The 15,822-nt window shown below is 34.9% G+C and overlaps 1 protein-coding gene and 1 long non-coding RNA gene across 2 annotated transcripts in view; both read left to right on the forward strand.

Annotated features, from left to right (window-relative positions):
- The first annotated feature begins 419 nt into the window (after window positions 1–419).
- Window positions 420–6,973, forward strand: LOC148658502 (transcription factor Spi-B). The gene is made up of 6 exons (XM_088639767.1): window positions 420–550; window positions 761–794; window positions 1,125–1,281; window positions 4,072–4,193; window positions 4,742–4,889; window positions 5,262–6,973. Exons 2-6 carry the CDS (start codon window positions 774–776, stop codon window positions 5,576–5,578), a joined length of 765 nt encoding a protein of 254 aa, XP_088495893.1. The 5' UTR covers window positions 420–550; window positions 761–773; the 3' UTR covers window positions 5,579–6,973.
- A 1,504-nt stretch (window positions 6,974–8,477) lies between these two features.
- The window catches only part of LOC148658503 (uncharacterized), a 35,348-nt gene continuing 28,003 nt past the window's right edge, over window positions 8,478–15,822 (forward strand). The window contains exon 1 of the long non-coding RNA XR_015940560.1: window positions 8,478–9,409. This is a non-coding gene — a long non-coding RNA (uncharacterized LOC148658503). The remainder of the gene's footprint in view (window positions 9,410–15,822) is intronic.

Raw genomic sequence — 15,822 nt, forward strand, 5'->3', positions numbered from 1 at the left:
TGTCAGAGAAGGATTTATGTATTTGTCAATGAGAAACAACTTTAAAAGCCTTTAATAATGCATCTAAAAACCTTTCACACAGTAAAGCTTTATAAGATGATACTGAAATGGTCACAATTAGCTTGCTAGAATAATGCAATTTGTATAAGAACCAATGGTATACTGTATGCAGTATATACACAATATAATAAGTGAAAAGTAGTTGACTTGAAAAATGAAACCTTACACATTTTAAAAGTACTGATAAGCAAAGCTGTTACTCTGCTTGTTCAGCTTCTGTGTGACAGTTTCATTGTGAGAAACTTTGCATAACATGATAAGAATAAGATAGTTAAAAGATTGGCAAGCCCATGAGGGAATTTTAGAGCAGGGGGTGTTGTATATAAAAGGCAGTGCTTGACAAAGGCAGTTCAGTACAGGTGAGACAGCCCTCTTTTGGATCACTTTGCTTAGCACCTGACAGCTGTTACATGTTTATATAACTGCTATTGTGCTATTTTAATAGTACTTGTGACTCCACACCTGATTCTACCTCTTGTGCCTGCTTAAGGTATTTATTTTCAATTAGCAAAAATCTTGCTTTCAGTGTTATTTTAGTTTTTAACGAAATTATTTTTAAGTTTATATGGAGAATGTGAAGGTCTCTATATATGTAGCTATATAAATAGAACTGTAGGTAAAATAATGGCTAGCAATTGTTTATTCAAAAGAGACTGGATACTTATAGATTTTATTGCCTTTGTGTCTGATTTTTTTACAGATCATCATCTAATATGTTGGCAACACTTGAAACAGTGAGTCATTTTTTATTATTTTTCTGTAAAATGTTAAACTTTAGTGGATAGTGACATACTGTATATACTACTGCCTATGACAAAGTAACTATGGATTGTACTGTATAGTAAAGTTAGTTCATGCAGTTGCCAAAATGATAATCAATGGTAAGCCTTTTCTAAATTTACTACGATATGAAAAACCCTGGAAAGGTTCACTGTTATCTAAGCACATACTTGACTTTGTTCTCTTGACACCTGTTTGTACTCTAACATTAAAAAAAAGGTATTTCCTGTAGAATTGTCTTTCCAATTCCATGACATTTCGAGGTGGATTTTGTACATTTTCAGATCCGTTTCCTGCAAGACTGCGGTTCCCGTGACTGGAGCTTATACCCTGCCGAGGTGGATCTGGATGTAATTGAAGAATATCTAAATGAACACTCAGCAGAGGTTGAACAAAACACAGGGAAAATGTTTAAGAATGAGGAAGAAACAAGTATTATAGGTAAGGGAATTTCCTGAATGGCATGATTCCAATCATGTGCGTACAATCAAAACACTTTCGACTTTTGTTTCTGCATTTACTTTACTGGATTTGTTGATGTCTATGTTAAGCCTGCTAATCTTTTTTATTAGTTTCATTTAAGATTCAATGTTTCCCAGCGTGTTACATATTAACTCATTAAAGAGATTTTAACAGCTTTACAGTCTATTTCTGATAAATTAATACATCTGTCATCCAAATATAAAATACAGTTTATGTTCTCTGTTTCTTCTTTTTTCCAAGAAGAAATTAATTCAGTAAATTCAGAGGTTACAAAAGAATTTGTCAGTGATTTCTACAGTACCCTTTCAGATTTCTGGAAACTTCTTGTACTACAAGAAAATTCTACCACAATTAAGATTGATACTACTGTTAACTTATTGTGTGTGAGGCATCTGATCCCTTTTTGCTTTAGGTCAGGCACATATTGATCAAATGTTGGCTTCTATTGATTTAGTGTCTATTATGTAGAAATCAAAGATAAATTATAGAAACATGTAACTTATATTTTTACATATTTTGTGGCTAGGCAAACGTGGATATTATTTCTTCCAAATGTTCTTTACACACATTCAACAAGTGCTGTGACACTGATGGAGGTGCGGTGTGCATTGTATTACAGTTTTTTGAGGATGGTAGTTCAAACAAGACCAGGTGAAGTGTCCAGGTCTGTTAAATGTAGGATTCATGGGGACACTTTAGAGAATATTGAGCATTTCCTGTACCCTTGGAGTCATTGTACACCGTTGGTTGACATTAGTGAAGGAATCCAATGTCACCTGCAAGTGCAAGATCCAAATACAAATAAATGGTCTAATCAAGTAGCTGATAATCTCCAGACTATTCTCTAATGTACTGTTTTGTGTGACATCTCAATGGGCTGGAGAAGTGCCACTATTGCTGCCTGTGAGAATACAGCTAAAAGAAAAATGAGCCAGTATTAGTGTTCTCTCACTAGCAAACTAGCATGAACAACACAAAACATGTAATGTTACATAGACTTTAGGTGGCCAGCTGTGTTGTCATAGGTCTAACTCCAGATTGCCAAAGTAAATCTTCAGGAGTTCAGGAGGCAGAAAAGAGGAAGCAGCATAAATAGAACTCCATGGACTGATGAGAACCCAGGACCTTTAATTTGATTCAGAAACACAAACCAATAATGCAACAGAGCTTGTCTCAGACCATTCCAATCAGCAGTGTCTATACTCACAAACAAAACACTCTCAAGAACATAAGAACATAGCCAATCAGTATAGAACTTTTCTTTAAACCTGGAATGTTATCTGGTTACTCGTATCAAAGTGAATCCAGAGCAGCATCATCCATCCACCCATTTTCTAACTGCTCTATTTGCAGGCAAGCAGCATTAATATCTTTATATGTGAATTATACACAGTATTCAAAATCAGATCATACTTACTAAATACATTGTTCAATGTTAACATAACATCCCTTTGCTTGACCTCTATGCTTTTAACCATTAATAGATACATTAATTTTACTTTATTTTAGCATATTAATTAGTTAATTATTTTATTAGTTATTAGTTAATTTAACATTAATTAACATTGCTTGCTTTTTTATTGCTTCCCATCTGTCTTTGGAAAATGAAAATGATGTGCCTAGATAAACACCTAAATTTTAGTTGCTTCTTCAAGCTTGGAGTTTCACATTTTATATGTGTAGTTTATCTTTTTGCTACCTGTGTATATCACCTGCATTTGTCAAAATTAAATGTTTATTCATTCAATTAAATCTGCCAGGTATTCAATCATTGTATTTTTAAAAATTATTTCATCCAGAGTATTATTTAATTGACCTAGTTAATCATCTGTGAAATCTAGATCAGTAATATAAATTGGTATGATTAGGTGTTTTTAATCTAAAATCCTGATGTATGATATTAATTATGTCACCCCACTTTAAAAAAAACAACGTTTAAATCTTGTCTACATCCTAGGTTTCATGTCTATTTACTAATTTTTAATCCAGGTGCAAGCATTAGTTTACTTTGAATGTCTAGCACTTCCAAGATAATTAACCATCTATGAAGACATTAATTGACAGCTTTTTTATCATCTAAATATTCCATATTTGATGATGTTTGAATCCACAACTACAGTTGAATAAACAAGAACATCTGCATTGCATTTTCTATAGAATAATGATCAATTTAGAAAACTTGTGATTCAAGGAAATATCTTTAAACTGCTGCCATTCATTTTGTACTGATTCTATTTCTACCCTGTTCCGTTTTACCTCAGTTCTGGTATTTGTTCTAAAATTATAAACCTTTGCTTTTTGACTCAACCTCTATACATTCAAATTATGCAATGTCACATTTCCCCAATCTCTTAGCTTTTTTCCTCATGCTCGCTTGATTGATTAAAAAAACAAAATCAATGCAACCATGATAGCTTCTGGCAGGTTATCTATCAGACTGAGGAAGAAAGTAGCCATGTAAGATAATCAACACATTGGATGTCAAATTGAAAATACATTTATCATAAAAACATCTTGTCAAGTACTTAAAGACAAAAAAGGACACATTAAAACCTTTAACAACAGACTGTAAATTAGGATCACTTCAGGTTTAAGTATTCTGTACCTTTGTGATATTTATAGTTTTGTTTTGTTGCTCAATAGTTATTCCTAGTTAAGAATGGAATCTGAGAAAAACAGTGAGCAGTGAGTGCCGAATGCAGTTGAGACCCCTGAAGTGAGAAATGTCTTTGATGTTTTTTTTTCTAGAAAACAGTTGGTCTGGAAGGTTTCCTTACCAGTGGCACCACTACAACATAGCACCAAAAAATGATTCAGAATATTGCCCGCAGCTCCAGCCTCTGTGGTTTGGATCTTCCAACAGTGAATGGGTAAATTTACCATGAATATTTTAACTATGCAGTTTCCAACTTAGACACATAAGGTAATAATGTATATTGCTATATGAAGTAGAAAACCAATCACACATGTTGGGCAATTGTGGATGCATCATGAACATGAATACCAACAGGTCATGAAAGAATTCTGAAGTTCTCTTGAATGATATTGACTCATATCTTTTTATAAGAAAAGGTTACAACAGAAGGAGGCCACGCGGATTATCTAGCTCAGTTTCAGATCAGATTTAATGATAAAAATCCATTAAACCATTTCTTAATGGGTATCAAGGACTGACCAACACTTGACACTCATGAGGATTAAAGTATAATACGTTAGGACTTCTTCCTTTGCCATCAGCAAAAAGAGCTTGTCAAATAATGCACTGAAATTCCCTAATACAGACATTTGCCTAGCTAAAACATTAAATTAAATTGCAATATTTCAGTTTTTCATGTAAAGACATTCAGTCATTTCTTTACCTTTTCTTTAAGAGCTCTTGGATCTGTCCAAAGTCCCCTAACAAGATCCTGCATTTCAGGTGCACTACCAGTGTCTTTGTGATACCAATCCAAGCAGTGACTCAGACTCACAATCCACAGGCTCAGTTTCCTATGACTTTCCCCCTTCACCAACTGCGGAGAGAAGAACAAAGAAGAACTCCAGTTTGCCTCTGACATCAACCACAGGTAGAATACTGCCCTTTAGAGGTAACATATAATGAATACAGACATGGAGCAATGAGAGAAATATCTAATTTGGTACTTCTTCCAAGCCGGTATGCTTCATTAAATTGCCATTATTTTTAAGATGTCAAGTCAAAGTGTTCCTATGTGTACATGCACTAGTTACCTGTTTAGTTACTGATTATTTATTGGGATTTGATGACTAATTCCACATTGTTTCTGGGTTTTCATATTTTCATCAGAATTTACAAAGTGAACAATTCCATAGATTCTTTAGTTTGATTCTGTTATATGCAAGTCTAATTTTTAAAAAGTAATTGATTGTCAGGGCACAGTTATTTAGTTAACCCAATCTTTCCTTTTGCCTTTTTGCAGGTAAAAAGAAAGAGCGTCTTTTCCAGTTTTTGTATGAAATGCTGCAGAACCCTGCAATGCGGAGCTGTATATGGTGGGTACAGTCTGGTAGTGGGACCTTTCAGTTCTCTTCCCAGAACAAAGAGAAACTGGCAGAGATGTGGGGCCGGAGAAAAGGGAATCGCAAAACCATGACCTACCAGAAGATGGCTCGTGCTTTGAGGAATTATTCTCGCACGGGGGAGATTTGTAAGGTTAAGAGGAAGCTCACCTATCAGTTCAACGAAGGGGTCTTGAAAGGATTACAGAGCAACAACAAGAGAACTGAGGAATGTTAGTGTTGATCCATTGGATGATAATCAACACTGGAACCCAGACACATAAATACTAAGTATTTGCACAATGTTGATTTGCAATGTAAAATGCTTTTGTTTGTTTAATTTGAAAATGTGCTTTGAAAATCAATCGCAATTCAGTTCAAATTATGATAATTTGTTGTATGATATATTTTGTGTATTGCATAGAAAATTTAGTTTGATACTGCAGTTTAATATTTAAATGCATCTTAATGTTAACAATCTTAACAATCAGAAAAAAAGGAAGACAAAAACACAGGAAAGCTGATGGGCTTTAAACTTTTGTGTAAATCTGAGGATTATAAAAACTTTCAAAAATCTACTTTATAAGTAGAGGATAAGTTCAAGTTAGTACAGAAATGTACAGGATTTTGTATTTATAAAGATTTTTGTAATGTAATCATTTAATAGAAACGTAGATTTTGGTCTTTAAATCTTTTGTTGGTAGCTGTTTTTTAAGTGATATTTCTATTTTTTGCTCACGTTTTGTATTGAAATAAAAGAAAATTTCACATATTGTATTACATTTAATACATATTTACATACTGTATGTATTATTAATATCAGAAACTAAATTGTAGCATGCCAACATCTTGTGATTTGTAGAAGGTAGCAAATAATTATATTTTAATTTTCTTATGAAATAACATTTTGACCCACTTAAAATATTTGTTTGAAAGTAAATAAAAACTGTAAAGATTCCTGTGAAGTATTTAAAAAATACTGACAAGGCAAGTCAACAGGAACCATCATCATAACATGACTATAAGTTTAAACAGGCAGTAGACTGTCAAGATTCAAGAAGCAGAATTTTGCAGGGATGACTGTGTGACCCCAAACCTGAAAGTGCTATGGAAAATAGTGTTTCTTGGGGATTTTGCAATTAATTTTTTAGTGAATTTAAATCTATCCTTATGTATAATTTCATAGTTCTTTTTTCCCCATCCCAGATGCTATTACAGCGATTCTCAATATCATAGTAAGCTCTTGTATAAAATTACAATATGAGTCTTTTTTTTCATTCTGAGCAGTGTTAGCTTAACAGTAGCTTGGAAATGTAACATAGTAACATATAGTAAGCAACTCCTTACAATTGTATGGTGTTTTTATCCCAAAGAATCCCAGAGCACAAACATGAGAGGGGGGACACTTAATCTAGACCTTTTAATGACCCACAAATCCTTGAGAAATTAAATCAGTTTGAGTAAGAAAAATTGCTTTATTTGTTGAGTTAAGGGTAAACATCTGGGAGAACATATTGTGCAAGCCCAGGGTAGAAATAAGCTAGGATACCAGGGTTAACATCCATTGGATCTTCAGCATTACCATAGTGGGGCAATAGATTTGCAATAAAAACAAGACATTCAATATAAATCACTATAGTGACTCTGCTGTAAATAATTACCAAATAGGTGATTTCTAAAAGTAATTGCCATTTCAAGAACCAATTCAATTTAGCTCTTTATAAATATATCTATATTTCAAGAGTGCTCTTTCACTTCAAAGTACATTAGATTTGCTAAAAATATAAAAATAAATGCAATTTTAAAAAAGTAATGTACCATGGAAATATTTCCAAAATGTACTCATCAAGTCAATTTCATTATTGTGGTCAAATGTATTGGTTTTGTCATATGTATATTAGCACAATTAACACAGCATATAAAAATAAATTGTTGTTTATAATTGAAGGTATATTTAGTATACGATTTGCTGTTAACTCAGGGACCAAAGTTTAATATTTGTTTATAGCAGCGTGTCGTAATCATTTATAATGAAGTGTCTGATGTCCTAATGCAATACCACAAGGGGGCATCTTGGTTCAACAGAATGGAACATAAAAAGAGGCGACCAACAAGGCAATAGTGTTATTTCCTGTTGATTTCAATCTCATATTTCCGAATGTGCGGTAAGATGAGCTTGATTTAAATAGCAAACTTATATTGGTATATTAAGATTTAGGGCATACAAAAACAAATGACAAAAATAATTAAAAAATGAGGAAATGTATATGATTTTTAGAGAAGAATACTTTCCCTCACTGAGATGATCCTTAGGATGAAGAAGAAAAAGATAGATGAATGGATGAGTACTTGCCACACTACTTGTAACACAGACAAGTATATTTTACCCTGTTTACTACTGATACCTAGCATTTAAGAAACGTTTACAGTTTTAGTAGCTCAAAATGTTTATATAACATCATTATGTACTATGTATGATAATATAGAGAGTTGAATATAATTGAAAAAATTATCATAAGTATTATTCAGAAATAATAAGTACTTATTTCTATTATTTAGTAATTTAAGTCTGCAGTATTTTAAAATTATTCTCATGTGCAAGCTTTTAGGCAATATATAGGAAACATTTTATAAACTGACCTATAAAATGGTCAATGTTACTAATCAAGTAGGAAACCTAAGAGCTGGTTCTATGACTAACAATATCTTTGTTTAAAACTACTGAGTAGACTTATGCTTTTCAAGTTTATATTACCAAAAGTAGAACATAACATTCTGGAATTATTTTGTAAGGTTTATGAACTTATATTTATAAGTATATATACTGTATAAAATAATATATATTTTTGCTTTCATAGATATGAAAAGGTTCTAACAAAATATTCATACAGTACATCTAAAAATTTGAAAAATATCCACAGAATTAGTAAATGTTTAAGTCTACAAAGCTTACAGTTTGCCTAGTAATTACATAGGAACAAGTAAAGTTTTATTCCATGCTGAAAACAGAAGATAAAAGCACAACATTTTGTCTGTGGAGCCTTCTTCAGCTTCTTTACACACATCTCTTTTCAACGTGGAATAAACCTTTACTTGTTCCTTTGCAGCCTAGACATGCTGACACAGCTACCTACTTGAACTACTTCAAGTAATTGCATTGTTACTGAAAATGAAAGATGTGTCCTTATGATTTAATAAACATTTTATTAATATGTTATGTGAAAGCTGTATAAATCAAACAATCAACAGGGATGTTTTACACTGAGGCTCCTCCCACGTGGTGACATTGCTTATACAGTATATCTGATTATGCATATGTGTGCAATGTATTTGTTGTAGACGTGGAACAGAGAAAAATCAACACCAGCAAAGCTAAAATTAGCCTAATGAATGAAAGGTATTTCTGACAGAATGATTCAGTCATCTGTGACAGCAAATCCAGCTTGTGGACTGCACTGCTCTCAATTTGGATATACTTAACCAACTAATCTTTCATTTAAAAATGGCAAATATGCTTCTCAGGAAAAAAAAAACAATGCATGTGATCACCAGAATGAATGCTGAGGCCACTAAAGTTTAGAAAGTTCCTGCCATGGAAAAATTGAAAGTGAAGGACCAGTGTTGAAAGAACATTTCAATGGAGTTTTGGGGAGAAATTATTCTTCCATCAAATGACTTGAAAATTATACTGCAACAGATTAAAAAAGGTCACCAAGGCTATCAAGATTCCACTTGCAATGGCTGACTACATGGATTTCATTTGTATGTCTTTTGAAATTTTGATTGCATTTACATGCTGTTTGGGCAATGCATTAGTCATCTGGGCAGTAAAACTCAATCACTCACTCAGAGAGCCCACGTTCTGCTTCATTGTCTCCTTGGCAGTAGCAGACTTCTTGGTTGGAGCTGTGGCTATTCCATCAGCCATCTTTGTGAATTCTGAAGTGGAGACCTCTTTCCATGGTTGTCTCTTCATCTGCTGCATTGTGATGATACTGACTGAAAGTTCCATTCTTTCTCTTTTGGCCATTGCAGTAGACAGATATCTGCGCATTAAGATGCCCTTCAGGTAAGATATATGTCATTTCTGTTTAACTACAGGTAAACAGATTTATGATATAATGTAAATGTATATAACAAAAATTACATCAGAAAGATTATATACCATTTTTGGACAAATCAATAAATTCCATATAGTTTGGCCATTATTCTGAGCTGAACCATTGAGGTGTCTCCTGGCATCTATTACTAAAATACAGTGCATAAAAAAATCATAGGGTGGGAGACAAAGGAAATGTAATATTTCAGACACCAAGATAGAAACAAGATCAAGATGGCTTTGTCATATTTCCAGCCATTGATTTTTTTAGGTTTTATATTGTGTTGTTTTTCTGGAGATACAGAAGGATTGCTGCACAGAAACAGCAATTAGGGGTTAGGGGTTGCAGTGTGCTGGCTGATATCAGGAATCCTGGGGCTTGTCCCTATATTTGGATGGCATAATAAAGGAAGTATGAATTCAACAGGAAACTCTGCCATAAATGAGCGGGCGATACCGCATTATTTTCTGGTGCGCTGTATGCAGTCTACCGCGAGTTACCCGTAAATACCGCTAGTTACCGTAAATTCTCCTATAATACCGCAAGCAAAATAATAGTATCTGGAATTTCCGCAAGGTGGAGCTAATAAAGCTCAACCTCTCATGTTTGAGCTGTCGCCATCAAAGTCTTTAACGAAGATATTACTAATAGTATTAATAATGAATGACCTTGGACAAGCTGTAAGTGTAAACTCAAAGTATTGCCCTGGTCCACATTCTTTTTTTCATTGACCGTCTTTGTAAAAGTAACACCACAGCATTTTGCAATCACGCATTGGTTTCCAATCATGCAAAGTACAGTAATTCTTGAGAATCGATTCACAATGCCTTTCACATGCCCATAAAAGAGATTGATTTAGGAACCTAAACATATTACCGTATGCAAACTGTACTGTATACAGTATGTATATGTATATCTAATGTCTTAACTGTGCCCGTTTAAGTATTGAATATTTATATGGAATTTTACCACTGAAGGAAAATCTTAGTGCCTGAGCATAAAAAGAATAGGAGCATACTGCAACGCGTGTGAAGGCCATAAACAATATTGATTTTGGAACTTAAACATACAGTATATGGCTGGTCTCGGTAATTTAAAGAAAACATACATACCATTTCTCCCTAAACAGTTTAAATAAATTTCGTAGTTGGCAATTATGAAACGCTCTGTTAAAAGCAAGAGAGTTTTTATGTCAGTTGCAGTAAAAGAAAATGCCTGACAAAGTAGGGCTTGGACAGATTCCAAGTACATTTTTGCAATTTACGTTGCATTGTCCAATGTGCTGCTGTAATACAGTTTAAAATACAGTAAGTCTAAACTGTATCAGCTTTATTTATGGGTTACAATTTAGAAAAAGTCAAAAACCGCACTCAAAATGCAATTTAGAGCTTTCTGGCAAGAGGAGACACCAAAATTAATAATGTAACATGCCACTGTTTGTGCATGAACAAAGTTATACTGCTATTTTCCTTAGATATGCGATTAAAAAAAATTTTTTTGGGAATCCCCGGCTGAACACATTCCATAAGAATCAGCGCTTTTATATATCGCCTTTAAACACATATATTTAAACACGCATTTACGATGTAGCGGCGATGCTTGTTAATAAGACAGAATTAAGTGTTGTTGTGCTTTCCCAAATGAGGCTTCATCTCTCTGTTCATCTCTGTGGTGCAGCCACAGAGAAACTATTCATGCAGGCTGATTTAAAGATGTTTTCTTTTGATAAGGGACAGCTCCCAAAGGGGGATGCACTTAGCTAAGCCTGGCTATCATGGTCATCCATTGGCGCCTATCTGTCTAGGGAGTGCCAGATGGACATCTGGACTGCATTCCTAAGTGTCAGGAGTAAGTGACTCATATGCCCACTCTGATGCCCATGGAACTTTCAGCCAATCAACGAGCTGAAGTTCCTTCAGGTAAAAACAGGCAACACAGAGAGCCTGAGAGATTCAGGAGGATTCAGTGGATTTCTGAGAATTCTGTGGACTTTTCTAAAGGGAATTCAAAGGAGAATTCCAGGGCAGGACGGCCCAGGAGCAGAAGGCTCCCAAGGGCAGGACATTCTCGCAGCACGCCTCCTGACCATCCTGAGACTCAGCCCGGACAACCACGGAACGGCCAGTGTGTCCGAGTGCCAGAACTTTCCTTTGTTCTAAGAGTCTAGAGCGGAGGTTGCCAGAGAGTAACCAGAGGATCCACCAGAGGTTAGCACCAGCAGCAGGCCTCGTGAACAGGTCAGAATTGTGGACAGCTGAATCACTATTCAGAACTAGCTCTTCATCAGGAACGAACCGGTCCTCTTCCTGACTTGCTGGGACCCACAGTCATCTTTTCTCCTGTGCGCAAACTTTGCTAGTTAAAGCCAACACTAACTAGCCGGTCAGTGAGCATCAGCAGCGAACCGTCGCAAGCCGCACAGCACAGCCTGGCACCGAGCCAGAGAGCGCGGATTGGACAGCAACAGCCTGAAACTGTTTCTTTGTGCCCGCAGGAGATCTGAATCCCCAGAGATTGGATGAGTATTCAACTTCACTGCATTACTGCTCGAGAATTCAATTGTTATCCCAACCAGTTGATATCAATTTAATTCCTAAGAGTTATGTACTTGTTTTGAGTATCTAATGTAGAAGTTATAACCAAGTGCATTTATGAAACGGTCTAAATGAATGATATACTGAACGTATGTCCTCTTGATATGTGTAACACTTCGTAACTTACTGAATATATACCTTTTGTATTCTGATAACCCTCTCGATAAGATCTGTTAGGTTTATATGCATATTTTATTTATTAATAAATGTATCCTTGTGTCTTAGTACCTGTGTGTGTGCGTTGTTTGAGTTATATCGCATGGTTGGATTCTAAAGCCATCAAAAGAATCATTTTGTGATTTACTGCTACAATTAATAATTGTCCCAGTAAATGCCCAAACCCTACAGAACTGGTGCCTTCAGAGAGCACACTACAACGATTTAAATCAAAACGCGATTCAAATCAATATAAATGTTTATTTTGTAACGCATAGGTGACTATTCATTGTTATTAAAATGACTTAAATTCGATCATGTTGTGACATTTAGAAATATAAATTTGTTTGGTGCGAGTGAGGTTTTATTTAATCTCTGACCAAGGGAAACGTTTCATTTTGTTTGAAATGTTTGTTAAAAAAAAAGTCATGGTTCCAGTGGGATTCAATCACAGACCATGTGACATGGGAGTCAGGAACCTAACCCACAGCGCCACCGGCAAGGTCGCATGCAGAGTGCACTAAGCACTACAGAAACATTATCAACAGACAAAGTACAGCGTGTACTATTCTTGTGTTGCGGTACATGAATATAATTATATCGTTATTAATTTCTTTAGATATGCGATTCCATATTATATTCCCTTTTAATCAAATTCTAAAAGTATGCTTGTTGACAGGTATCTCGTTAGTTAAAGACTTCGATGCTTAAAATGTTTAGGGAGAAATGGAATACTGGTGTTTATGTTTTCTTTAAAGTATCGAGACCAGTATACTGTATGTTTAAGTTCCAAAATTAATATCGTTTATGGCCTTCACACGCGTTACAATATGCTCCTATTCTTTTTATGCTCAGGTACTAAGATTTCCCTTCAGTGGTAAAATTCCATATAAATATTCAATACTACAACGGGCACAGTAAAGACGTTTACTGTAAATCTTTCTACGACAGACCAACGGACCACGAGTGCCCCTGTCGGTCAACCAATCACGTACCACGGTATCGTGCGTCATCGTGCGTCACAATGCGTGACGCCGTAGCCAATTACCTCTGGTACGTGTGTGTACCGCACACTTTGAATGGCTGCATCTGTAGTTCAACCAATACAGCTAGAAAAGTGTTTGTGTTTAGGAGTGTCTCACAAAGAGCTGTGGTCAATGGTGGCTAGTAAAAGGCCATGAAAAATAAATGGGAATTGAGAGTACCATACTGATAGCATCACACAAACTGGTCAGAGCAATAAAAGAGGAGTGTACCCTGCCATTCTATAGTGCTACAATATAGAAGAGTGTGCAACTGCCTTCTACATGAAAGAGAGAGGCCCTGTGGTAGTACAGAACGAATATATTAGGGCTCTGACACAGAAAAAGGGGCTACTAGAAGAAAGCTTTACTAAAAGCTCTATATAAGTTTCAGTAAGTTGAAAGAGTTCCATACAGATGTTATACAAGAAGCCAGACAGAAGAATGAAACAGGCATTTCCCATACTCTACCTGGCCACTACACCAGGAGAAGTGAAGTGATTTTCTCCCCTGGGTAAAGGAAAACCTGAACAGAAGAAATGCAACTAAAAGGTTAAGGACCAGGCACACTAGTGTGTCAGAATGGTCACCCATGAATTATAGCAGAGGTTACAGACCTTTTTTGCTAACCATCTTACCATAAAGGCTTTTGCATGTTTCGTGTAGACTGGTAGCATTATGTCTTCTTCTTCTTCTTCTTCTTCTTTTTCACAGCCTTAGTCCCAGACTGTCCTGGGGTCAGCTGCTTTGGTTGCTCTTCTCCATTTGTCTCTGTCGAGCACATCTTCCTCACTCACTTCACATACCTCCATGTCTTTTCTCACACAATCTATCCATCTCTTTCTAGGCCTGCCTCTTCCTCTGTTACCTTCCACCTCAAATTCCATTACCCTCTTTGTTACTTCCTCAACGTCCCTCCTCATGATATGTCCATACCACCGTAACCTCGCCTCTCGCATCTTCTCAACCACATCCACCACCCTACATCGTCTACGGATTTCTTCATTTCTGATCTTATCCTTCATTGAAATCTGCAGAATCCATCTCAACATCCTCATTTCAGTTCTTCTCATCAAGTTCTCTTCCCTCTTTCCAACTGCCAAGCATTCAGCTCCATATAGTAGTACAGCATTATGTACTGGTACTGGTAGCATTATGTATAGAAACTAAAAGATACTATTAAAGCACAAAAATGATAAAGCACCATTTCATATCAGTAGGAAACAGAAATGGCAGATAGACTCTCAGTGAAGAGACAGACTTTTTATTTTTTTAATATTAAACTTCCTTGCTTTGCATTTGTTAAGTGGTAATAATGTCTATTAAATGCTTAAAATTTAACAATACAGAAGTATGACTCCAACAGTCGTGTTCATCACCTAATGGTACTTACAGTATTTGTGTCTTTTTGTCATTATTTGTGTCATTTCAGAAAATGTAAAAGGTTCCCAATCCTGGTCCTGGAGGCCCACACACTTTCTAATACTTTCAGTTCCAACCAAGATCTCACTTACAAAATTAGGATTAAATTGAACTACTTGATTGGTTTAATCTCTTAAACATGTTACAGACTGTCTTTTAATAATTGTATTTAATAAGTAACATAAAATTTCAAAGATTTGCACAAAAATGCAAAAATGCCTGTAAATATTCCCGTCAAACACCTCGTTAGTTCAGTTAAACCTCCAATAATTAAACATGGCTGGAATAAGTGTGATCCTTTAGGACCAGTATTTGGAACCCCTGTTTAGGAAGTGCAGTTCATGTCTAAACTCCCTATAGCCTATAATGCATAACATGAACATTAAATAGTTGTAATACATGGTAGTAAGTGACTGTTATTAACAATTAACTGTGTGTGTTTTTTTTTTAATAGAGGTAAGATTATTTTCTTTTATAACTACTTAATACATACTTCATTGTCTCTTACGTACATATAAAATGTAATGTACCCCCTAAATTAAAGACAACAAATTGAATGTGTTTTTCTGGGAAAAAATAACTTTTAACATTTTAAATTACAATAATTTATTTTTTGTGAACTTTGCTTATTTTTGTAACTGTCACTATAATTGATAGGCCAAAAGCAGTTTTGTTTACTTTTACAACAAACTGAAGTGGTAGGAGTAGTACATTTTTACACTACTACAAGTAGTACTTTTGAACAAGTATTAAAATTAATCCACAGACATTACTACCTAATTAGTTTAAGTAATAGTTTAAAAATCTATAAAACTGCAATAATGCTTTGCTATCAATTATATTATCACTTCAGTTTTCTTTCTGCAGAGTTTAATATATAAAACCATGCTTTTAAAAATGGTCTTTTAAAAAAAGGTTATTTTTTCAGAATGTTTCAACATAAAGGAACACTTGACCTTCTTATGATAAAGAAACAAAGGTTTTCCATACACATTTACCTTCGTATTATGTATGTTGCTATTGGTGTTCATGTACAGTATTCTGTTTTACATAAAGTATGCATGGATACCATTTTATATTGTTGTGTTTTTGTTCACTTAAAGTAAAAGAGTAAAATATTTGTCTGTCATGCAACTTTGCATGCTGTCTAGCTTATGGCTAAGGAAGTGCCCTGTGGTTTTGTCAATT

Source organism: Lepisosteus platostomus, chromosome 7 (genome assembly GCF_059453375.1).
Source record: "Lepisosteus platostomus isolate fLepPlt1 chromosome 7, fLepPlt1.hap1, whole genome shotgun sequence".
NCBI classification, from domain to species: Eukaryota; Metazoa; Chordata; class Actinopteri; order Semionotiformes; family Lepisosteidae; genus Lepisosteus; species Lepisosteus platostomus.